The sequence below is a fragment of the Geotrypetes seraphini genome, chromosome 3 (assembly GCF_902459505.1).
Source record: "Geotrypetes seraphini chromosome 3, aGeoSer1.1, whole genome shotgun sequence".
NCBI lineage: Eukaryota > Metazoa > Chordata > Amphibia > Gymnophiona > Dermophiidae > Geotrypetes > Geotrypetes seraphini.
Genome location: NC_047086.1, coordinates 170,504,694 through 170,530,776, shown reverse-complemented (window position 1 = coordinate 170,530,776; position 26,083 = coordinate 170,504,694). Strand labels below are relative to the sequence as shown.

The window sequence follows — 26,083 nt, the reverse complement described above, 5'->3', positions numbered from 1 at the left end:
TCCTACCTTGCCATATTTCTGCGCATAGGATCCTGTGAGCAGCGAATGAAAAATGATGATGGTTTCGTCTAAATCCCAAACAAACACCCGCTGTAAACAAACAGCATCGACAACATTTATGTGCTGAGTTATGAAGGAACAGAGCCACTATCAACCACCCTTTTGATATCATATTATACTGAAGAACAGATAGAGACTAATCTAGTTAACTGCAATTTGTAAAGCAATCACAACGTAAAATTAATATCAAATTATCTCTGTCTCCTTGTCCCCTCTCTCTTCCCTTCCTCCCATACCCCTACTAATCTCTCTTTCTCTCTCTTCCCACCCCCTCACAGTTTAATATCTCTTCCTTCTGGGTCAAGTATCTCTCCTCCCTCTTCTATCTAGCAACTGAGAGAATCAGCTGCAAAGGTCAAAAATTTAGATCAGGTGTGAATATTATTCAAAAATACCATCCTGGAAGCCCACAGTAGATATATTCTATGGATTAAAAAAAGGAGGAAAGAAGATCAAATAGCAGCTGATGAAGTTGACATGGAAGCTATTAGAGCTAAAAGAGAATCCTTTAGAAAGTAGAAGAAGGATCCGACTGAAAATAATAAGAAACTGCACAAGGAATAGCAAATCAAGTGCAAGACACTGATAAGGAGGGCAAAGAGAAACCCTGAAAAAATATTGTGCTGGAAGCAAAAACACATAGGGCCTGTTTTACAAAGCTGCACTGGCGACTGCAGCACGGTACCGTCCCGAAGCCCATAGAGATTTAAAGGGCTTTGGGGCTGTTGCTGCACTGCAGCCGCTAGTGCGGCTTTGTAAAACAGATCCATAGTAAAAAAGAAGATGTGGGGAAGCAGGGCTGTGGAGTTGGTACACAAAACCTTCCAACTCCTTTATTTATGGTATTCAACTTCGACTTTGACTCCAATTCCTTTACTGATATATCTACAAGTACAGTATATAGGAGTTTGCTGGGATGGGAACAGAGCTTGCAGGGATGGGGATAGAGATCGTGAGGTTGGGGCGGGGATGAGGACTAAACTTTGTCCCCGTGTTATTCTCAGGGTGGCACTTTCACTAATATAAATGTCATAAAATATATTACATTGGGTAATCATCAAAGAACTTGATCCCAAAATATATTCTAAAAGTAAAACATATCCTAAAACAAATGGATTAATGAAATTATCTGAGATATAAGAAATTTAAGCATTATAATATTTTCATGACATACAGTTTAACTCTATTAGGAGTTGGAGTCGGAGTCAGAGTGGGCAAATTTTCATCGACTCCAATTAAACAGCCCCAAAATTTCTTCCGACTCTGACTTCACAACTCCAACTCCAGTCTTGTGGGGGAGATACCAGTGACAGAAATGGTATTCAATGCTGATGAGCAAAAGAAACTGAAATAAATCTCTATAACACTGGAAGTTGTAATGGAGCAATTTGACAAACTGAACAGTAGCAAATCTCCTGTACCTGATGGTATACATCCTAGAGTACTAACAGAACTGAAAAATGAACTTGCAGAGCTATTGTTAGCAATTTGTAATTTATCTTTAAAATTCAGTATGGTACAAGAAGACTGGAGGGTGGCCAAGGTAACACCGATTTTCAAAAAGTGTTCCAGAGGTGATCCAGGAAATTATAGATTGGTGAATTTGATGTTGGTGCTGGGCTGGTGAGTTTGATGTTGGTGCTGGGCAAAATGGTAGAGACTAATGTAAAGAACAAAATAATAGAGTATTGATTAATGAAACAGGGCCAAACATGGATTTAGTCAAGGGAAATCTTGCCTCATCAATCTACTTCATGTCTTTGAAGGAGTTAATGAACATGTAGATAAAAGTGAGCCAGTCAATATTGTACATCTGGATTTTCAAAAAAGACATTTGATAATGTACCTCATTAAAGGTCTGTGCTGGGACTGCTGCTTTTTAACGTATTTATCAATAATCTAGAGTTAGGAATAACTAGTGTGATAATTATATTTGCTGATGACACAAAGTTGTAAAATAGCAAGAGGATTGTGAAAAATTGCATGAGGACCTTGTGAGACTGGGAGACTAGGCATCAAAATGGCAGATATTTAATGTGAGCATGTGCAAAAGATGATATTTAATGTGAACAAGTGCAAAGTGATGCTTGTGGGAAAGAGGAACCCAAACTATAGCTACATGAATGCAACATTCCACATCAGGAGTTAATGCCCAAGCAAAGGATCTAGGTGTCATCATTGAGGATATGTTGAAGACCTCAGCTCAGAGTGTAGCAGCAGCTACAAAAGCAATTAGAACATTAGGAATTATTCGGAAAGGAATGGAAAAGTTATAATGCCTTTGTATCACTCCATGATGCAGCCACACCTCAAATACTGTGTGATCTGATCGCTGTATCTCAAAAAAGATATAGCGGAATTAGAAAAGGTACAGGGAAGGACAACAAAAATGATAAAAGGGATGGGATAACTTTCCTTTGAGGAACGGCTAAAGCACCCAGGGCCTTTCAGCCTGGAGAATAATAGCTGGCTCAGGAGAGATATGATAGAGGTCTATAAAATTCTGAGTGGAGTGAAACAAGTAGATGTGAATTGTTTGTTTACTCTTTTCAAAAATACTAGGACTAGGGGGCATGCAATGAAACTACAAAGTAGTAGATTTAAAACATATTTCTTCTCTCAATCTATATAATAAAACCCTAGCCACGCATGCGTACTCATAACTGCGTGCTTCCATGATCTGTAGGTCTGTGGTCGCAGGAGTGCGCATGCGCGAGTCCCCAGCCTTCTTCCCAGCACCTACCTACACTGCCGACAGGACTGGCTGCCAGCGCTGGACTCTCCACAATATTCGGCTCCTCTCACCAGCCGCACCAGCGTCGGAGAAGGCTTCCGAAGCTGGCAGGGATCGAGAGGAGCCACGGCGACACCTTGTGGGCAGGAAGGGAAGCGCCGAAAAACCATTCCAGCCGCTACGTTCTTCGCGGTCCCGACTCCAGCAGCATGTGCAGCACTCTACACACGCTGCTTCGGGGCCTTCTACTGCCCTGATTTGCTCTGCCGCGTCTCTGATGATGTCATCAGGGACGTGCCAGAGTAAATCAGGGCAGTAGAAGGCCCCGAAGCAGCATGTGTAGAGTGCTGCACACGCTGCTGGAATCGGCAGATTTGTCGGGACCGCGGGAAGGGAAGGGAGGGTAAGGGAAATGCTACTGCTGCACAGGGAAGTGGTGTGGGGGAGGAAATGCTGCTGCTGTGGCTGCTGCACAGGGAAGTGGGGGGGGGGGATCGAAATGCTGCTGTACAGGGAAGGAGGGGGGGGGGAAATGCTGCTGCACAGGGACATGGAGGGGGAAGGAATGCTGCTGTGGGCTGCTGCACAGGGAAGTGGGGGGGAAAGAAAGACAGATAGCTAGCACCCATTAATGTAACGGGCTAAAATACTAGTTGGTAATAAAACTCTGGAATTTTGAAAAATGAACTTGCAGAGCTATTGTTAGTGATTTGCATTTTATCTTTAAAATTCAGCATGGTACAAGAAGACTGAAGGGTGGCCAAGGAAATGCCACAGAATGTAGTGAAAGCAGTTATCTTAGCAGGGTTTAATAAAGGTTTGGATAATTTCCTAAAAGGGAAGTCCATAAGCCATTATTAAGATAGCTTGGTGAAATCCACTTCTTATTCCTACGATAAGCAGCATATAATCTGTTTTTCTCCTTGGGATCTTGCCAGGTATTTGTGACCTGGGTTGGCCATTGTTGGAAACAGGATCCTGGGCTTAATGGACCTTCAATCTGTCCCAGCATGGCAACACTTAGGGCTCCTTTTACAAAGGTGCGCTAGGACCTTAACGTGCGGAATAGCGCGTGCTAAAATGCCGTGCATGCTATCCGCTACCACCTCCTAATGAGCAGGTGGTAGTTTTTCGGGTAGGTCGCGCTAATCTGGTGTGTGCGCTAAAAACGCTAGCACACCTTTGTAAAAGAGCCCTTAGGTATTTATGTTCTTATTTTGCTTTCTCATCCCTGTTCTCAGTCCAGTTTCACATTGCTTACCCTCCCTCATTGGTCCAGCATCTCTTACAGTCTATCTTTCTTCCTTGCCCCACACACTTCTCTTTCTCTCTTCACCTGTCTCCTTCCTGGTTCAGCAGATTATACTTCTCACTGCTTGGCATCTCTCCTTCTCCCTCCCCCTCCCCACAGTCCTTTAGTTTTCCTCGATCGCCAAACAACATCTCAGCGTTTAAAGCAGGGCTGACTCCGAGCCTTGGTATTCCCTGGAACGCATGCCGCCCTCCTCTGATGTAACTTCCAGCTTCTGTGAACATGGGATGCATCCCAGAGAAGGACACGGTACAGAGACAGCCCTGCTGTAATTGCTGTGGTGTCATTTGGCAATCAAGGCATAGTAAAGGACTGCAGGAAGGGAGAAGGAGCGAATCCTGCACTCAGAATGGCCCTGACACAGTTGGGATAGTGCCTAACATGACAGAAAGAGTTGGAATCAGTCAAAGTTGGGGTGGGGGGAGAGGGGGGGTCCCAAAATTATTACAGACAGAGGAAGGAGGATATTGGTTGCTGTAATGGGCTCTATCAAGTGCAAGGGCTGATGAAGATTTTTTTTTTTTTTAATTTTGAAAGTCGCACTTGCAGTTGGGGAGGGGGACTAAAATGTACATGTGTATTCCCCACTTTACAAAGGGAATGAATAAGAGGAATTCATACTGAGATTTACACCCAAATGGTTTTAAAAAGTACTTCTTTTAGCCAGTCCTACACATGAGAGGTTAATGGTGGAAGTTAATAAGGTGCAGTATAAGGAGAGTTTTTACCATACCTTGGTTTATCACAGGACTCACCAATGCGCTGACCACCATGGTAAACGAATAATGCTGCTTGCGAGCCACCTCACAAGCAGTGTTATTTAAGAATCCTGGGAGCACTGGGCCTCAAAGCAGTAGCCTAATGCTCTCAGGAAGCATCTTAAAGGAGTTATGGTACTTAAAGCTTCTTATAAAGGCTGCCTATGTTGGGGCTTCAGATTGGGGAGGGGGGTGGTAGGAAAGCAAAAGCAATCTTGTCGTTTTGTATTTTTTGTCTGCAATAATTTTGAAAGATTAATTGGGAGGACTATAGCATGTATTGGACTGAATGATATTTTCACGTAAAGGGCATATCAATTAACTTTGAAAACATTATTATCTGCAGTATTAGGGGAATACAACAGTCATACAGTGCAGGCTGATTAATGACAGAGAAGACAAAAATACCACACTTTATAATCACTTCCTTAGTTGTGTTTCCAGGAAACTGTTTTTCATCAGAGCAGGAGTATAGTTAAATATTCATTAATTAAAGCAGGCCATACCTCCAAGTCACTGTCAGGTGGAGGTGATGGATTATTCTTCCTGCCCCTTCCCCGGGACTTAGGACCAGAACTCCTACACGTCCTTTCATCGAGATCCTTGATTGGTGTAGAGGGGCTCTGCACTGTCTCAAACTCTCCTGAAAATACAATCAGAAAAGTAGTGGTTTTTCTTTAGTTTATCGCATTGTGCAGTCAGCAAAAAGTAGCACATACAATGCAAGTTTAATACATAATACTTATTCAAGTGTGATTAACCACTTTTTTCTTACAATAAAATATTTCAACATTTTAATAAATCATAATAGTGGTTATTTTAAAAAGTACATAATTTATAATAACAGCTTTAAAATTCAACTCATTAAACTTGGATAAAATACAAAGGTAGTTTAAAATGTTTGGTAAATTTCCATAAGATGGCGCCACAGTCCATTAAGTCATCGATGCTGTCCATGAGTATTTTGCAGAGTTCGACAAAAGCTATCTTTCTTACGATACGAAAAAAACTGGAATCTCGCTGGACAGAAATTACATTATTTAACTTGATTTTTTACCAAATTTTTCAAACCACCCTCATAATGTGGCAGCCTTGTTAGTCCACTTTTTTAAAAGTAATAAATAGAAATTAAACAAAGCAACAAAAAACTATCATACCTTTTTATTGCACTAACTTTCAAAGACAATAACTATACGGTATATGTATATCATGATTTGTCATCTTTTGCTCATTTATGACCCAAACAAGATATTATCCCCTCTTCTATTCAACCTCTACATTAAACCTGTTCTAGATATAGCCCACAAAGATCAAATATAGATCCACTCCTTTGCCGACAACATCCAACTGTACCTTCCTCTAGGAAAGTTTTTTTAAATGGCACAGATATTTTGTGTAACACACGCAAATTATCTGTGCCATTGAAAAAAAAAGAACCTCCCCTAAAAAAACAGGCAGACCTATCGGTAACACAGTTACCATCAAGTCTAGACCAGTCATTTTTTTTCTGATAGATAAAACCGCTGATTTTTTTGCATAGCCAAGCGATGTTAGTACTTTGCATGGGGTTTTAGATAATTTGCATGGCCGGATCAGAAAATGGGCAATCGAGGGGAAAAACACGCGGTGAGCGGTTTTGTGCTTCGGGTCGGTAAAAGCAATTATCACTAAAGCTGTGAAAACAGGTTTAGTGACAATGGCTAACTTTAGTGCATCTATCCCAATGTCTGAGAGTGTGGCACAGAACTATAGCCTCAGCACCCTGAGGTTATAAGTTCAAACTCATGCCGCTCTTTGTAACCCTGGGCATGATCTTGGTCTCCCATTGCCCCAGGTACATTAGATAGATTGTAAGCCTGCCAGGACTGACAGGGAAAAATGCTTGAGTACCTGAAAAAAATTAAAGTAAACAGTTCTGAGCTCTCCAGGGAGAACGGTATAGAAAACAGAATAAATTAATTAATTAAACCTATTAAAGCAATTAAGTTAGGCAATGGTATGGTGTCTACTGCTGCCTAATTTACAGCACTGTTTTGAGAATCCGGGCTTAAGCTCTAAATATCAGGGACTGTATCTTCTATACCGAGTACTGTGTACATCTTATAGCACTATATATAAAATGTTTAGTAGCAATAGAAAGACTACAGTACAGACTGATTTTACAGAATTTTCCACACCTACTACTCCAGTGAAATTGAATTTCAAGAAAACAAATGAAGGGTTCAACAAATATCATAGGCACTCTCTTTGGTTTCAGTTTCCCACCATAGCTGGAAAAATAACTTGGAAGCTGAACTTGGCCAAACGCAGGGTAGCATTTATGCAATATGAGGAGCCGCTGAACAGTCCTCAGCCCAACCATGAAGAAAATGATGTGGAGCCATGAAACTTACAAGTTATTCTTGACGCTCTTTGTTTTTCTTGGTTGAGCTGAGAACTTTTCAGCGGCCCCTCGTAAGGTCTCTTGCTGCTGGGAGCTAGGATTTCCCACCAGCCGTCCTGGTACTGGCACTGGAATGAGTCCCTTCATTTGCCACATGTAGATGCATTTTACATCGAATTGGAATGTGGTTTTCACAATGCAATACTTTTCTATTTTTGCATACTTTCAAAACATTTATGTGGTTACTCAACAATCAGCTCTCTTGTTTGTTTAAAGGCTGTAAAACCAAAATAGTTTAAGTACAGGTTAGAGTGTGACTCATGGGGCAAGCTTTATAATCTTCTGTACAGGATCAAATTGGATAAATGTTGAAGTACTATATTGTTGCCTTAATGATCAGAAAACTTAAGGAGAAAAAGTGAAAACAAACAAAGATACGAGGGGGTGCTGAAAAGTTCTCAATCCAACCAAGAAGAGAATGATGTGGATAAGGTTCAATCAATGATCTAAAACAATATCAATACAGAGAATTTTGTTTCTTCAGATTGGAACTTAACGAAACAAGATAACACTCTTTTCAGATACAGTGAAAAAATAATGCTCAGAATTTAGGAAGTTGGTTGGTTGGGTTGAGAATTTTTCAGCACCCCCGAGTATAATAGCAACTCAGTAGTTTAAGAGTCTTGATTTACCTGGTTGAAGGTCTGTACCTGGCTGACTGTTTAGTCCTGGGAGAGCTTCTTGTAACTGATACGTTGACGACGATGAGGTACCATCCACTGTGTTATTTGAGGTCACATATGTGCCATATGTTGATGCTGAGTAATACTGTGCATACTGGTTTTGGCCAAAAGCGGTGTAAGAAGGATAATCCTGAAACAGTGAGAACAATTTATGAAGTCAGGCTGGATTGAGAAGGTGTTCTTTCTTCTTATATTCTGATTTGCAAAAAGGATTAAGTTTTACTCAGTGCTGCAAATGCACTAATATCCAATTACACTAGGATCTGATATCCAGCTACTGTATAAGAGAAGCCAAACAAACAATAAATAAATATTTTACACCCATTGTGCAAATGCAAAAAAAAGGACAGAAATATTCAAGTTTCAATTTTTATTTAAAATTTGATGAATCGCTTAATCGTGATACAAAGTGATGAACAAATCTAAAAAAATATAATAATACAACTACAAATACAAGGGTTCAATATAAATAACATAGACAGAACACGTAACATAAACAGGACCAAAAGGGAAGCAGGGGAAGAAATACAATGAATGATAGTAAATGAGACAGATAAGGGATATAACAATAGGGAGGTGTTAAAAAGATGGAAATTTAGATCATGGCTAGAATTAAAAGGTGTGTCTCAACTATAAAAAGCTAGCAGTCAAAAGCATTTTTGAAAAGAAAGTATTTTAACTTGCTTTTAAACCTATCAATAAGACGTTCCTCTTATATATATTGGGAAAGAATTCCATAATTGCGGAGCGACACTGGAAAAAATATATTGTCTCCATGTGTTAATGGATACCTTTACTGAAAGTTTCCATATATGCATAACTAAAGGTTTCTCTTCTATACCATTTTGTAGTTCATTAGTTTACTGACTGCAATAGTACCTGGCCAATAAAAGATGACTTGCTAAATAAGCTGTTGTAGGTGACTGTGTATAAATTTAGTCCATTTCTTTTTCTCCCTCACAGTGGCGTACCTAGTATATGTGACACCCGGGGCCCATCATTTTTTGGCACCTCCCCCATCTGTACAAAAAACATGATTTTTAGTAACAAGCCACACGTCACACATGAGTACCTAGGAAAAGGCAGCATCTTATATACTGCAGTGAGCAGTATAACATCAATACACCCACTGTAAAACTAAACAAGCCAGACTAGTACAGATCAATCCTACACTGTAAATCCTAACAGAAAACCATGTCTTTTGAACACACGGAACACAGAAAACACCTTCGCCTAGTATGGAATGTCACCACAAACTAACCCCTCCCCCTTTTACAAAACTGTAGTGTGGATTTTAGCCATGGAGGTAACAGCTCTGACGCTCATAGAATTCTGAGCATCAGAATTGCTACCACCATGGCTGGCGCTAAAAAACGCTCCACATTTTTGTAAAAGGGGAGATAAAATAGAAATACATAGTCAAAGGTTAAATTGAACCAGCATGAAGCTGTACTCTGCATACAATGCAACACCACAGAAACAGTGACACATGTCTCCTAAAGCAATAAATAAATAGAAAATTTTTGTTCTACCTTTGTCTTCTCTGGTTTCTGCTTTCCTCATCTTCTTGTTACTCTCTTCCTTCCATCCACTGTCTGCCATCTCTCTGCCCCTATATGGTATTTTCTCTCCTTTTATGCCCCTTCCAGAAACTGTATGCCTCCCCGTTCCATCTCTCCTTTCACCCCATTGGTCTGGTTTCTGTCTCCTCTCCTTCCCCCCTGCTCTGGCATCTCTCTCTCCGCTCCCTTCCTCCTGTTCTTCCCTGGTCTTCATTCTCAATTTGTTTTCTGCCTCTGTTTAAATTCTTTTTTACTATTCAGTCCTCAATTTCCCTCTTTGTCTACCTATAGCTTGCCACCTCTTTCCCTCACCCCTTCCAGTAACTAACTCTATCCTCTTCCCTCAATCTTGCATGTGCCCTTTTTTCCTTTCTCCTCCCCACTTCCTTCCAGCATCTGCTCCCCCTTTCCTCACACTTCCATTATCCTGGGTAACTGACCCAAACCCTTATAATATAATATAATATAATATAATATAATGTGTGTTTATAAGATTATATGTATTTTTCTGATACACTTGTTGTAATATGAAAAAATGAATAAAGAAATTAAACCAACTAAACCTTATAATATAATCCAACCTTGAATAGATAAATGCGGAATAGAAAACCTGATTAACTTAACATAATATTATTGACACACAAACATTGACATTTCCCATATTGTTGCAAATGAGCACTCACCCTTAAGACAAAGAGCCTGTATGTTTATTATCAAGTTGTATATGCTACTTGTTCGTCTGTTCAGAGGAAGGCTACTAAAATGGTGTGTGGTCTTTGTCATAAGGCATATGGGGACAGACTTAAAGGTCTCAATCTGTATACTTTGTAGGAAAGGCTGGAGAGGGGAGATACGACAGAGATGTTTAAATACCTGTCCAGGAGATTTATCACTTTTAAGTTTGTCGATCTGGTGGTAAATCTGGTCCAAGTCCACTTCTACTGTGGTGAGGCTGTCCTGTACGACTCCCTTGAACACTTTCACTGTGTCAGGTAGTGTTGCGGTGTCTTCCTTTGTAAAGACAGTCTGTCTGCAATTTGTTTGTCATCCTTAACGCACCCTTTTCCTCCCAGATCGTCCAGCGGTCCTATTGGCTCCCGTGCGGGTTTTCTCCCTTTTATGTATCTAAAAAAGGGCTTGAAATTTTTGGCCTTTCGCGCTATTTTCTCCTCATAGACCTTTTTGGCAACCCTCACCACCTTGTGACATTTTTTGTGATCATCTCTATGTTTGTTCCAAGCTTGCATTTCCACGTCTTAAATGAGTCCTTCTTTTCATTTATGGCTTCCTTCATCTCTTTAGTAAGCCACGCCAGCTCTGTTTTGCCTTTGGTTTTCTTTACTTTGGACATCCATGGAATGTAGAGGCTTTGTGGTTCCGTGACAGTATTTTTCAGTAGGGACCATGCCTGTTCCACCGTTATGACTTTGCCCATCTTTTTCTTGATCCGTTTTTTCACCATGGCTCTCATGATGTTGTATCTTCCCTTTTTAAAGTTTAAAGTCGTGGTTGAGGTTTTGGTACCTTTCCCTTTCCCGACATCAGGAAGAGTGCCCTTGGACTGGAAAACCGCCAACGTAATCCCACTCCACAAAAAGGGCTGCAGGACAGAGACAGCAAACTACAGACCAGTGAGTCTCACGTCTATAGTGTGTAAGGTCATGGAAACACTGATCAAACGGAATCTTGACACAATCCTAGAAGAAGAAAACCTACGTGATCCCCACTAACACGGGTTCACCCGGGGTAGATCCTGTCAATCTAATCTAATTAGCTTTTTTGATTGGGTTACTAGACAACTGGATGCCGGAGAGTCACTGGACGTGGTATATTTGGACTTCAGTAAAGCATTTGATAGCATTCCACACCGAAGGTTATTGAACAAGCTGAAATCGATAGGTTTAGGAGACACTCTAACAACATGGGTTGGGGACTGGCTGAGCGGTAGAATTCAGAGGGTGATGGTGAACGGTACCCCATCTGAAGCGTCGGACGTGATCAGTGGAGTGCCGCAGGGCTCAGTCCTGGGCCCGATTCTATTCAACTTATTCATAAGAGATATGACGCAAGGACTTAAAGGAAGAATATCACTGTTCGCCGACGACGCCAAACTTTGCAACATAGTAGGCAAAAGCTTATTACCTGATAATATGACACACGACCTACTGCTGCTGGAACGATGGTCAACTTCTTTGACTGGGTAACAAGAAGACTGGACTCAGGAGAGTCCTTGGCGTCGTGTACCTGGACTTCAGCAAAGCGTTCGACAGCGTCCCACACCGCAGGCTGCTGAACAAGATGAAATCGATGGGATTAGGAGAGACTCTAGCTGCATGGGTTAAAGATTGGCTTAATGGCAGACTTCAGAGGGTGGTAGTTAACGGTACCCTCTCTAAAATGTTGGAGGTGACTAGCGGAGTGCCACAGGGTTCGGTCCTGGGCCCACTCCTCTTCAACATATTAATTGGGGATCTGACTCAAGGGCTTCAAGGCAAAGTAACCTTATTCGCTGATGACGCCAAACTATGCAATATAGTAAACGGCTATAATCTACAGGATGCTATGGAGCAAGACCTGCGTACTTTAGAAAATTGGTCCTTGATATGGCAGCTGGGCTTTAACGCCAAGAAATGTAAGGTCATGCATCTCGGTAACGGAAATCCTTGCAAAACTTACACCTTGAATGGAGAAACTTTAACCAGAACTACGGCAGAACGAGACTTGGGAGTAATCATCAGTGCTGACATGAAAGCAGCCACTCAAGTGGAGAAGGCTTCATCTAAAGCACGGCAGATGATAGGTTGTATCAAGAGAAGCTTCGTCAACAGGAAACCTGAAGTCATGATGCCATTGTATAGAGCCATGGTGAGACCTCATCTGGAGTACTGTGTGCAATTCTGGAGGCCACATTACCGTAAGGATGTGCTCAGAATTGAGTCGGTTCAGCGGATGGCCACCAGGATGGTCTCGGGGCTAAAGGGTCTCCCGTACGAGGAAAGACTGAGCAAATTGCAGCTCTACACTCTTGAAGAGCGTAGGGAGAGGGGAGACATGATTGAGACATTTAAGTACATCACAGGATGGGTCGAGGTGGAAGACGATATCTTTCTTCTCAGGGGACCCTCGACCACAAGAGGACATCTGCTCAAACTCAGGGGAGGGAAGTTTCGTGGAGACGTCAGGAAGTACTTCTTCACGGAGAGAGTGATCGAGCATTGGAACAAGCTTCCAGTGCAGGTGGTCGAGGCACGCAGCATCCCAGACTTCAAGAACAAATGGGATACCCATGTGGGATCCCTACGAGGTCATGCCAAGGATAGGGTCACTAGGACTTGAATGAGCGGGTCAGTAGAGTGACAGTATAATTACAATGAGCGAGTCAGTAGAGTGACAGTATAATTACAATTATACTTAAGAAGTCAGAAGACCTAAGAGGGTGGGTAAATAGTGTGGGCAGACTTGATGGGCTATATGGCCCTTATCTGCTGTCATTTTTCTATGTTTCTATGTTTCTATGTTTCTACTTGGCAGCTAGGCTTCAATGCTAAAAAATGCAAGATAATGCACCTGGGTAAGAGAAACCCGCGCAGAACTTATGTACTAAATGGTGAGACCTTGGTTAGGACAAAGGCAGAACGCGATCTAGGGATGATCATTAGTGAGGACATGAAGGCTGCCAATCAAGTGGAGAAGGCTTCCTCCAGGGCAAGACAAACGATGGGTTGTATCCGTAGAGGTTTTGTCAGCAGGAGACCTGAAGTCATAATGCCGTTATACAGATCCATGGTGAGGCCTCACTTGGAGTACTGTGTTCAGTTCTGGAGACCACACTACCTTAAGGACATGCAGAGGATCGAGTCGGTTCAGCGAATGGCCACCAGGATGGTCTTGGGGCTCAAGGATCTCACGTATGAAGAAAGACTAAAAAAATTGCAGCTATACTCACTTGAGGAAAGAAGAGAACGGGGAGACATGATTGAAACGTATAAGTACATCACAGGACGTATCGAGTCGGAAGATGATATCTTCAGTCTCATGGGGCCCTCGACCACCAGAGGGCATCCGCTGAAAATCAGGGGAGGGAAGTTTTGTGGCGACTCCAGAAAGTACTTCTTCACCGAAAGAGTGGTGGATCATTGGAACAGACTCCCACTTCAGGTGATTGAGGCCAGCAGTGTGACGGATTTTAAGAGAAAATGGGATACTCACGTGGGATCTTTAAGGGAGTGAATTCAGGGGGGAGGATACTTGGAATGGGCAGACTTGGTGGGCTATCGCCCTTTTCTGCCACCATTTTCTATGTTTCTATGAAGTTGATCATGTTGTGATCACTCGTCCCCAGTGGGACCGTGACTTCTACTTCCTTTGCCGGACCCGTAATGCCATTTAGGACCAAGTCCAAGGTGACGTTTCCTCTCATCGGCTCTACTTCCATCTGTTCCAGGAAGCAGTCCCCTAGCACTTCCAGGAACTTTGCCTCCTTGCCACAGGAGGTTCCCAGGTCCCAGTCTATCCCCGGGAAATTGAAACCCCCCAAGATTATGACATTACCTGTCTTACATTCTTGTTTAATTTCCTCCATCATTTCCAAGTCTGTCTCCTCCCTCTGTCCCGGCGGTCGGTAGTAAAGGCCAATCTTTATGTCAGCATCGTTGTGTCTGGGAATCCTGATCCAGAGGGATTCCAGCTTCTCTTTCTCTTCTGCCACAGTCTCTCTTACGGATCCTAATCCTTCCCGAACATATAGGGCAATACCTCTACCTTTCTGTCCCAATCTATCTTTTCTGTACAGTTTGTATCCCTGTAGTACTGTGTCCCATTTGTTTTCGTTATTCCACCATGTTTCTGTTATGCCAATGATTTCCAGTTCATCGTTTTTTGTATTGCTTCTAACTCTCCCATTTTGTTTCCCAAACATCTAGCATTTGTATACATATATTTGAGTTCCCTTTGTGTTACCTTCTTGGACTTTTTAAGCTTAGCAGTATCTACTGTTTCTTCCATGGTGTCCTTTTCTGCTGCTGTGTTGTCTTCCTCATTTGCTTTGTGGTCGACCCCTCCCGTGTCTGAGTAGCTGTCCGTAATTCCTTCTACGGGGCATCCTGTCGCCTGGACCATCAACTGGTGGTCAACTGTCAGCTTTCCCCTGTCCTTTAGTTTAAAGCCTTCTCTATGGCCCTCTTCATTTTGCCTGCCAGTACTCTTACTCCTTCCTTGTTGAGATGCAGTCCGTCTTTTCTGTAGTACTTGCTTTTTCTGCTACTTACATACATAAGAAGCCTTGTCTACACATGGAAGCACCAGAACTTACATGCACAACACCCAGAGTGACACTACTCTCTTTATTCAACATGTTTTTTATACTATAGTTGTCCCTACTGTAAGTACTGTCAAATACATGCAATTCATAATTTTTTTCTGTGGCCTGATAAATATTGTTCACAAGACCTATTATAAACAATGAGCAAACTACTGCGATTGTGGCTTTTATGTTGGTTCACACAGATATTTGGCAATAAAGGTCAACTAGTTATTAAGAGTTATCCTTTTTTAGCAGACCAATGAAGAAAGAGTGCAGATAGGGTTACCAGATTTTCTGGAACTAAAATTCAGACCCATGGCCCCGCCCCCCCAGGCCCACCCAGTTCCACCAGCCCCACTTCCTCTACCTGTTCACTTGTCGGGAAGGCATCTGCAAATGTGCTGGTGTGACACGATCACATCACATGCATGCACGCATGCGTGGGACGTCACCGCTTTGCATCCACGCAAGCACAAATGCCATTCTGACATCACTCCTAGCTGGAAGCTTTTCAAAACCTGGACAAAGTGCCAGGTTTTGAAAAGCCATCCAGGCGCCTAGACAGGTCTGGTAACCCTAAGTGCAGTTACAATAGGTCTTAGGCTGTATGCATAAGCTATTACAGCACAATAAAACCTAGAAGTTCTATACCACATTGGCCACATGTGAGCATTTTCTTTGCAGGTGTAAATAAAGGAACACAGAAGCCCAGGGGAGAGCTGAAAGTACTGGACCAATCAGGGGCCCAGCAGAAGAAAGGCAGTGCTGAAGGAGGAGTTGGCCAATCAGGGTACAAGACGGGCCTGTCAGAAGAGGCAGGCCCATTGGGGAGGAGACAGCAGACAGCCAATCACTCAGACCAGCATGAAATTTGAGCAAATTGAAGAAAGAAAGAGATTCAATACCTAGCAACAATAGCCTGCACCAATCGGACACCAGGGAGGAGAAGAACCCCAAGGAAGACTGGGAAGAAGAAGAGGCCAGGAAGTAGGGCAGTGAGGAGCCATATGGCTGGAGAGAGAGAGGGTACAGGTAGGCTCGGAGAGAGCAGAAAGCAGCATGGAATGAGAAGGACCAGCCCAGGCAAGTGGGAGAGAAGCAGTCAAGCTGGAAACAGAAGAACCACCGGCTGGAATGAAGAGAATCTGCAGGCAAAAAAAAAAAAGGGAGCTGCTATTGAAAGAGGTGAGATTTTGGAGAAGCTGAAGGGGCAGAGGGGCTGAAGTGAGAAGGCCTGTTAGAGAGAGAGAGAGAGAGAGAGAGAGAGAGAGATCCAGCTGGAAGCAGGAAGAAGAGCTGGATGCGAGACTCCTGAGGAGAAAGAAGAAGCACAAGTGAGCCCCAAGCAGCCATACCCATTCCTCTGCCTCTGCGGTTAGTGCTAGTTTGCCAGTGGTTGTAGGCAGTGCAGGAAGGCTGGAAATAGCCAAGTGAGAGGAACATGGCAGATACTGCTGTTGGGTGGGCTAGTTAGGAATATCCCCCCTCTCTTAATTTTTTTTTTTTTTTTCATTTAGTTAGCCTTCTCTCTCTCTGCCAAGTCCCCTGTTTGTTTGTTTTTAGATCATGGTTTTCCTTTATTGATTTGTTTATAGTTAGTGTAGTAGGTGTTGCAGAGTTCCTGAGCTGACGAGCTGACTTCAGCAGCCAACAGACACGCAGACACCGAGGATCATGGAACCCAATGCAAGACACCTGCAATGTTTACAGGGACTCTACTACACTGGTTTCACTGTGTGCGCACATATGTACTGTACTAGGCCACATTCATCCTAGCAGGCACACCAGATCTGTGCTTTTAAGTTAACAATAATGTGCATTGTAGTGTATCTGCCCTAAGGGATGCCTGTGGAATGTGAATTTGCTGACACCTGTAAGGGAGGGGGGGGGGGGTGATTGAGGGTATTTGTGGACCATTTCTATTTTATATCCCCCTCACAACTCATATCAACCAGTCAGCACAGTGAGTGTTTGGCCGTGAGTCATGCCCTAGGGCTCAATCCAGAACCCTCAATCAGGCCCTAAATCCAACCTGTAGAGACTGTCTTTGTGAGAAAACTGGACTTCCCTCCATCCCTCAAGAGCTATGAATGCCAGCTCTGTAGCAGCCCTAATATACAGCATTGTCAGTGAGCCACCAGGCTGGTACCTGCATATTTTTCATAATTAAACACATTTTCAGTGACATCTGCATCTGACAGAAGACAAATGATTTCAGGATATGAAAAGTAATGTGCATCCTACCTGTTGAGTGCTACTGAAGTTTGTTGAATTGGAGACTGAATTGTTTGTGTAAATACTGGATGATGGGGTAAAACTGGAACCTACATTTAAAGGGGAAAAGATAATGAGAGGACAAAACTTTAGAAGGCATGCAAAACTAAAATCACATCTCACTACTACATAGATGGAGACAAGTCCAGTCATAAAGCAGTACTTTGTTGTGACAATGAAAGTGTGACAGGTGTGGACTCATTAAAAACATGAATTAAAACTGCAGACCTAAATCATAAAATGGCAATGTACCCTCAAAGTAATTATTCCCCTGCCTTTCAGATTCTTAGCCCACTTGCCCTTCTATGCCAAATTATACAGTTTACTCATTATTAGCAGAGGGTTGCCAGATTTCCTCTTTAAAAAACGAGGATGCCTGACCCCATCCCATTCTGCCTCCAGCCCCGCCCTGCCCCATTTTTCCCCAGCCTCGCCCCCAGCTGAACTGCCTGTCCCCATCCCTGAGGTCTAGAGGGCCTCTGCACATACACAGATGTGTCATGTGAATGTGCACACAGGTATGACTTCATCGTGTCAATGTCTGCGCATGCACAGAGGGCCTTCAGACGTGGCCCCGAAATTGGGGACTTCCAAAACCTTGACAAACTGCCAGGTTTTGGAAATACTTCCGGGCACCCGGACAGTCCTCTAAAAAAAAGACATGTCTGGGTTTTCCCAGACATCTGGTAACCCTATGTTTACAGTGTTTCTGAGTCAAGTTGGTTCCGCCCCCCCCCCCCCCAAAAAAAAAAAAAAAACCCTTTGTGGCCTATGGGGCCTTGAGTTTTGCAATCTGGATCTGAAATTTAAGGGGTAAGTAATCAACATTGGCTATCATTAAGTTATGTTATTTTATTGTTATCCACAGTTAATAATAACTGTGCCTCAATGTATAAAATGGGACCTATACTATAATACAGCGCTGGCTCAAGGCATGGACACTGGCTCAAGATACCAAGCCTGAAGGGCATTGAAAGCTTGCTTCACCTGGTCCCTTGCGGTGGCCAACTCCCTGCTCCCTTGACATATGGGGGCCAATATTTGGAGTGATTTAAGCGGATCAGAGAGGTTATGGCCCGCTTAAATCACCTTTCACCACCAAAATGCCAATATTCAGTGACACTAAGTTGGGCAGTGCTACTGAATATCAGCTCTGATCTTCCCCCTCAAAAAATGTGGCTAATCAGGGGCGGGCTAGAGGGCAGTTCTTGGAGGGAGGAGCTGGGGCTTATGTGGGTCCAACAATATTCAGCCGAGGCCCTCGTAAGCTAAGCGGGTGAACTTAGGACAGCTGAAAATAAAAAAGGACTCCATAACAGTGTATGAGACCGGGGGGTGGGGGGGGGGGGGGAAAGGGGGAAGCGCATCATGAGAATATAAAACTTGACCAAGTACCTCATAAAATATGATTTGGTTGCATTTTTTTAAAATTAGAAAATAGTACTCCTATCTTGCATAAACAGTAAGAACAACCTGCCGACATATTGGAAAAAGGCAATCCATAAACAAGGTGATCACAATTATTAACAGCATGCATACAGAGCCAGGAAATGGGAACGTTTCACCTCCAGATGCTTTTCAGTCTTAGTTTCTGATATCCGTTTCAGGGAAACATATTAATTTTTTTGTTGAGAGAGTCCCTTGTTAGCTTTAGCACTGCACTTTGGTCAATAATTATAAATTTAAGAACACTGATTGACCATATATCCAAGCACAATATAAATCCTCTCCCTCTTTTTTGGCTCTCAAAATAGTCTGAGCTGACAAACAATAAAAAAAATTGTCTATACACAAATAGCACAGGGTATAATTTGTAAAAGAAATCATTGTGAATGGCTATTGCTTTCCACCTGGCAGATGCTTGGTATAATAACAAAGCTGAATTAAAATATATATACCTGTATATTTTGGAGACACAATAGGTAGGTAGGCATATCACAGTGGCACTACAAATATTTACAAATCTTGGTCAAGGAGTGTTTTCTTCTACTACAAATTTCTTTTTTTTTGTAAATTCTTTATTCATTTTCAGACTTACAACAAGTGTGACAATATGTTTAAACAAATCAACAATAAATACATCACTCAATAATCATCAATGATACAAATAATATACCCTTATCACCCATCCTTCCCACCCATACCTATCCTGTAATCAAATATCATATGCAATATGTAATTATAAAATTACCCCCTCCCCCCCTTATCATTGAACTCATAAATTAAGGGAAACAATGACATCTACGGTACTCAGTACAATACTTTGTTAATGGCTCCCACACCTCTTGAAATTTCCTGAAACATCCCCGCTGTATTGCAATAACTCTCTCCATTTTATAAACATGACATAAAGAATTCCACCAGAAATTATAATTTAATCTAATCCAATCTTTCCAATTATACGTAATTTGTTGAACGGCAACACCAGTCATTATGAGTAATAATTTATTATTGTTTGTAGAAATCTGACTTTTTGCTCTCATTGACATACCAAATAGCACAGTATTATATGATAATGCCACTGGATTATCTAATAAACAATTAATTTGGTCCCAAATTGATTTCCAGAAATTCATAATAAATGGACAATAGAATAATATTTCTATTTCTTAGGCAATTTTCAAATTGTAGGTATATATGAACTTTCACTTTGAAAATCCATGGCTAAATCCAGAGATAAAAAGGAACAGAAGAATGGCATGGGGACAAATGTGTCCCGTTCCCTGCAGCATTTCAAGTTCAAGTTTCAAGTTTAATACAGATTTGATTAATCGCTTCATCTAAATTCGAAGCGATATACATAATGATAAAAATTACAATATAAAAATAAAATCATAGTAGATAATACTAACAGGGTTAATGACAAATTTAACAAAACTGGAAACAAAAGGAAAATATAGGTTAGAAGTTACAATTTAAATAAAGGTTAAATAAACATATAGGGGAGGCACATAAGGAGAGGGTAATGATAATAATTTAATAAGATAAAATTTAAAAGGAAGATAAAAATTGAAAGTGAGACTTGAAAGAATAACTTTAAGAGATTCTCATGATTATTAAAAGGTCAATTAGAAGCTAGTTAGATTATGAAGGCGTCATTAAAAAGGAAAGTTTTTAGTTTTCAATATCCCGGTCCCATCCCCGCAAGTTTTATCCCTGTCCCATTCCTGCAAGCTCTGCCTTAACCACACAAGCCTCAAACATTTACGATTTTAAAGTGTTTAAGGCTTGTGCAGATGAGGACGTAGCTTGCAAGAATGGGGCAGGGACAGGGAAAGAACTCTCAGGGACGGAACGGGGAAATGAATTCCTGCAGGGATGGGGAAAAATTTGCCCCCATGTCATTCTCTACTATGGACTTTTCCTCCAGGACATTTTCCAAACCTTTCTTGAAACCAGCTACGCTCTGGCAGATTTTCCCCTGAATTTTTCTGTCAGGGGGTGTGGCATGGGTGTAGAGTAGGCATGGAAGCATTAGCCAGCAAGTATGTTACACTTACTCTGCATTAACTGGCTAATGCAGAGTTGCCCCCTCTTTCACTGAGGAGCGCTAACCGATTAGCATGCACTAAATGATAACGCGCCCATAGACTAACATGCACATGTTAGCATTTAATGCATGCTAAATCAATTAGCATCGGTTAAATCGATTAGCGTGCGCTAATCGGTTAGCGCACCTTAGCAAAAGAAGGCCTTAACATGGTAACCACTTACTGCCTCAAATAACTCTCAGTAGGTACCGTGTGCTAATGGGAACATTAGCGCACAACCTGCAATTTAAAAAAAAAAAAAAAAAAATTAATGATAATGCCCTTTCTTGATGCAGTGTTACGTTTTGGACTTGTCACAGTAAAATCGTTTGTTACAATGTATTCAGCCCAAAACATAAAACACCAGTATAAGGGTCCCATAAAGAATGTTAAAATTCAGCTGCTCTTCATAGTACTTGTATGTTAAAGTCTGAATGCAGAAATAGCACTTACATTCACAACTTATAGACTTCTGTAAGTTATACATGCTTCCCACATTTGGGCACCCAAAGTTACACCAGGTCTATGTCTGGTGTAACTGCAGGTGCCCAGATTTAATAGGTGTCTCGATACCAGGTTATGCTAGCATTCTATTACAGAATCTGAGCAATCAGATGCCATTATAAAATGGGCTTCCACCATGCTGTATTTGGGCTCCTAAAAGAAGGTACCATTGTAGAATTGCCACCTTAGCTGCTGCAAAGAGGGGGAGGGAATTAAACCACTAGGCAACCTTCTCATGTTCATCTACAGGGCTACACTAGATGCAGCCATGGCCTGGTGTGTGTAATTTTCCCAGCTTGACAACAAAAAGAAAATCACTGCAGGATTTATTGAACCGCAGTACTGCTTTACTACAGCTTAGTGATCAGTGGCCTAAATCTCTAAACCAGAGATATCAAACTCATTTACATGTTGAGCCACAATGCTAAGGGATGAACTGTACATAGGTTGACTGATGGGGGTGGGGTGGGGGAGAGAGAAAGAGAGCCTTTGGTATTGCGGCTAAACATGCAGAGGTAAAATTTACTGTATGCATTAAGACATCTTAAATGCAGTCATTTTTCAGAAGCACCAGGGATGCAGCATCTGTGAAAATGTGGAGGGGCATAATTGAAAGGAATGTCTAAGTCCGTTTTCGTCCAAGTCGCAAGTTGGCAAAAGTAAAAAACAATGTAGGACACATTTTTCGAAAAATACATCCAAATTATTTTCCATTTTGAAAATCGTCTAAGTATACATCCTGCTGATCTGATCGTCCAAGATGCTAAATCGTCCATCTTCATACCACATTTTCGTCCAACTTTTCGTCCAAGTCAAAAACGCCTAGAACAAGCCCTGTTGACGTGGGAGAGGTCTGCAAAGTGATGGACTGAACACCCAGATATGGCACCTAACTAGTGGGGTACCTTACAGGGCACTGCTGTGAACTTCACAAAAAGGGTGCCATGTCATCATCTCACTACAGCTCCCTTATCCCAGGTCATGGTGAGCCCCCCAACCACCTCCAGAATTCCCTAGACGCACTTATCTACCACCTCAATAGCCTTTATGGCTGCAGGAGTCACTTATATGCCAGTACAAAAGGGTTTTGGGGGTGTATAGGCATGGGTCCTCCTCTCCATGGGTCCCTAACCCACCCCCAAGATGACTTAAGACGCCTCTGTGCAGCACGACTAGGCTTTCCTATGCCAGGCTGCCAGGTTATGATGTTCTGGAGGCACAATTTTCAAGTTGTGATTAATATTTTTAGGGGGGTGGGGTCAGTGATCACTGGGGTAGTCTGCAATAGAAACCTGTATCATGGCATAGTAAAAAAAAAAAATAAAAAAGGGGGGGGAGGGGGGTTGGAGGCGTTTTTTTTTACATGAATAACCTTTTTGGAAAAAACTTGGCAGTTTAGTGCATCTGCTTCAAAGTTATTTCCATACGCAAGATCCAAGGGACTCCTGCTTCTTCTTTATAACACAGTTATCTAAAAAAAACATTCTAAGTGGTAACAATAAAAAGATCTACAATTAAAAAAAATAAAAAAACAACACAAAAATCACAATAAAGTAAAAGCAGTATACATAACAATACAAAAATCCCACCAAATTAAAAACAAAACAAAACAACAATTCAGATGAGAATCAAATATACATATGATATAAAAGGGGGGGGATGTTATTAATGTGAGCTACTGTTAAGACATTATTGCTTTTAAATTTTTACACCATCTAGGTCTCTGTGTAAAATTGGACCTTTTTCTAAAATAGTATGAGTTAATTGTAAAACATCTTAATGTTATCCAATATTGATAACTAAGCCCATAAGTCTCCCACAAACAAAAATGTACCATAAATCAAGTTAATCAGTCACTAACCTGGCATTTGGTAGGAATAAGGTGCTTGGCCTGGCTGCGGCGTGGAAAAACCTGGACTATAACTGAGACACCCACTCTGCAATGGAGATTGTGCTTGTGAAAGTCCACTTTCTGTTTTGATGCCTGGCAACATTACACCCAAGTCTGTGTAAGAAATTAATTTTCAACTGATTTGGGTTTTTAAGAGATAATACATTGCAGACAAAGTAAAGACTGCATCACACAATAAAGATCTCTCTATTTCATATGTTTCTAAAGAAGTGAACGATAAAAGAATGTAGTACCGTAAGTGGGTAAACTGTAAGGCTGTCCTGTTTGTGAGTACGCTGTGTACACTGCTGGCTGCTGCATTCCTGAATACTGGGTCTGTCCAGTATACGTAGACATGGACTGAGCTGCTGGTGTAGAAAGAATGTGCGGATAGGGCCTACATGTCAGGAAAAACAACATTAGCAAGTCAAAGACTTCTGACACTATCATTTCTAGGCAAAAAGAAAGAAAGAAATGCAATTTGCTCTTAATCCAACCTTAGGTGAGAACTAAAGGAAGTATAATAGACAAATTTTTTAAAAAAGCAAGTACCCGATGTTCAAAAAATACTGAGCTCAAGAGGTGGGCCATTTTCAAAAAGAACTAAGTCTGATTTGGACATTTCCCACTAAACGTCCAAAATCAGAAGCATAGAAATGTTCATTTTGAAAGCCAAATGGCTAGAGGTCCAAAAATAAGTTTGTATGTTTTTAAATCATCTACTTGGACTAGGCTAACAGGATGTACAGCCCTTAAGATGCCTAACTTTATATCCCATTTTCGACCAAAGAAATGTCCAAGTTGAAAACGTCCAAATCCAAACCATTTGGACGTGGGAGTGGGACACCTTAGAGGGCACTGCTGTGAACTTCACATAAAGAGTATCAGAAGTACATTTCACCATATACCCCTTATAATTTATGGTGAGCTCTCCAAAACTCCCCCCCAAACTACTAGACCCACCTGCCTACCACCCCAAAAGCCCTCATGGCAGCAGGTGGAACCTATATGGCAGTAGAGTAAGGTTTTAGTGGGCTCACACTTTCCACCTTAAATGTAGTGGTTAGAGTGGTTTATGGGCCTGAACCTCTTCTCTGTGGTTCACTAGCCCATCTACCAGGTTACTTAAGAAACCTGTGTGATGCTCTACTAGGCTTTCCCATACCAAGTGCTGCTGTTCTAGAGACAGGTATATATACTCTTTCATTCAGATTTTTGGGGAATTGAAGTGGGTTAGTGAGCAGTGTAGGAGAGTGGGAGGGTCATACCTTCATGTATCCATTGGTCATCTTGTCAGTTTAGGTAATTTTATGGCACTTAGATGCTTCTAAAACAGGTCTAGCTCCAAGTTCCATCCAGGACATCTTGGAAAAGTTTTGATTATCACAAGACATCCAAGTTAAGCATGACCAAAGCCCACCCAAAACACACCCCTCAACACACACCCTGAAACTCTGGATGCACAGCAGATGAAACGTCTCGCTAGACATCCAGGAAAACGGTTTAAATTATCGGCACTTAGACGTCCCAGCGATCAGGACATCCAAATGCCGTCTTAGGCATATTTGGGGACATTTTAGTTTTTTGATTATGAGTCTCACTATTATCCTAAGTTAGGATCATAAGTATGTGCCCTATTTTCAGCCAAACATAGGAACCATAGGGGCCCTTTTACTAATGCATGTTTACCACAGAGAATAACAAAATTCTGCAGAGCATACTCAAGTGCCCCGCAGAAGTTTTGGAATCAGTTTGCACGCCTCATGTGCTAAAAAAAAGTTTTTATTTTTCAGCACTGGGGTGTGTTTGAAGGTAGAGAGTAAACATGTTCTTCAGTTACTGCAGCTACATCGCTGTGTGCCAACTGAATAGTTTGTAATTAGCATTTCATTCAATTGCTATGAGCGTCGGAGCATTTACCTCGCTGGCCATTGGTAAAAAGCTCTACCATGGTTTGATAAAAAGGGGCCTTTATTTGGCTAGTGCTGAAAATCAGAGCTAATTTTTCCCTACCCTCAGTCATCCCCTATTGTCACTCATTTTTTATGCTCCTAAATGTAAGAGTTTAATGGGAGTACAGATTTATGCACTCAAATTGTCAAAGAGGCCAGTTTATGAGCTTAACTATCAAAGATGTCCTTTTATAAAGTTTGCATGGTTTTTTCCACTCACTAAGGCCATTTTTTTAATGCATCAGTAAAATGAACAATTTTCTATTTTTTTATATAAATGGCCATCAACACGTGGCCATCCCAAAAATTACCATGTGAACATTTACTGACATCTATTTTGTAGGCAGTAAGGGGCTGATTCTATAAATGGTACCTAAATCAGCCAGCACCTAAAAAAAGGCACCGTCCATATGCCAATCGTGCTTAGGCACCATTTACAGAATCGCGGCTAGCGGAACCTATGTAAAAACTTAGGCGCCTGAAATGTAGGCCACAGTTTTAAAGGCCTATATTTCAGGTGCTTAAGGCCCTCTTCTATCAAACTACAATAGCAGTTTTTAGCGCAGGGAGCTGCGCTGAATTGCCTGCACTGGTCCTGACACTCATAGGAACTCAATGAGTGTTGGGAGCAGCGCGGGCCATTCAGCGCGGCTCTCTGCGCTAAAAACTGCTAGCGCAGTTTGAAAGAAGTTTTTGGAGAATCACACTTAGCGGCACCTAACTCACGCTCCACCCATAGAAATGCCCACTTAGGTTTTAGGCACTGCAAAGTGCATTGTGCTAGGCGCCTATCTTTTATAGAATCATATGGCGCCTATCACCCCAATTAAATTTTTTTTTTAACCAATAATTGGCACTAAGGACTTTTTGTCAATTAAGGGCTAGATTCATTATGCAAACCGATCATGTACCGTCCGGTTTGTGACCCCTTTGCAATCAGATTTTACTCCAGCCCGATTCACTTACCTCCCTGCCGATCTGATTCCGATCTGGGCGTGCAAATGAGAGGAACAGCATGCAAAGTAGGCAGGGATGCAATTCACAAAACAAATTTCACGATCCGACTGGGCTGGCTGAT

The 26,083-nt window shown here is 41.8% G+C and overlaps 1 protein-coding gene across 16 annotated transcripts in view; it reads right to left on the bottom strand.

Moving 5' to 3' along the window:
- The window catches only part of EYA4 (EYA transcriptional coactivator and phosphatase 4), a 443,388-nt gene that overhangs the window by 50,878 nt on the left and 366,427 nt on the right, over positions 1 to 26,083 (bottom strand). For 10 of the 16 annotated variants that reach the window (XM_033939335.1, XM_033939337.1, XM_033939338.1 and 7 more), the window contains 6 exons: positions 23,308 to 23,450; positions 23,024 to 23,167; positions 17,099 to 17,178; positions 7,940 to 8,120; positions 5,371 to 5,507; positions 7 to 90 (listed from right to left, as the gene is read on the bottom strand). In XM_033939335.1, coding sequence (XP_033795226.1) covers positions 7 to 90; positions 5,371 to 5,507; positions 7,940 to 8,120; positions 17,099 to 17,178; positions 23,024 to 23,167; positions 23,308 to 23,450 — 769 coding nt within the window. The remainder of the gene's footprint in view (positions 1 to 6; positions 91 to 5,370; positions 5,508 to 7,939; positions 8,121 to 17,098; positions 17,179 to 23,023; positions 23,168 to 23,307; positions 23,451 to 26,083) is intronic. The other 6 variants (XM_033939344.1, XM_033939346.1, XM_033939333.1 and 3 more) reach the window with 1 other exon arrangement.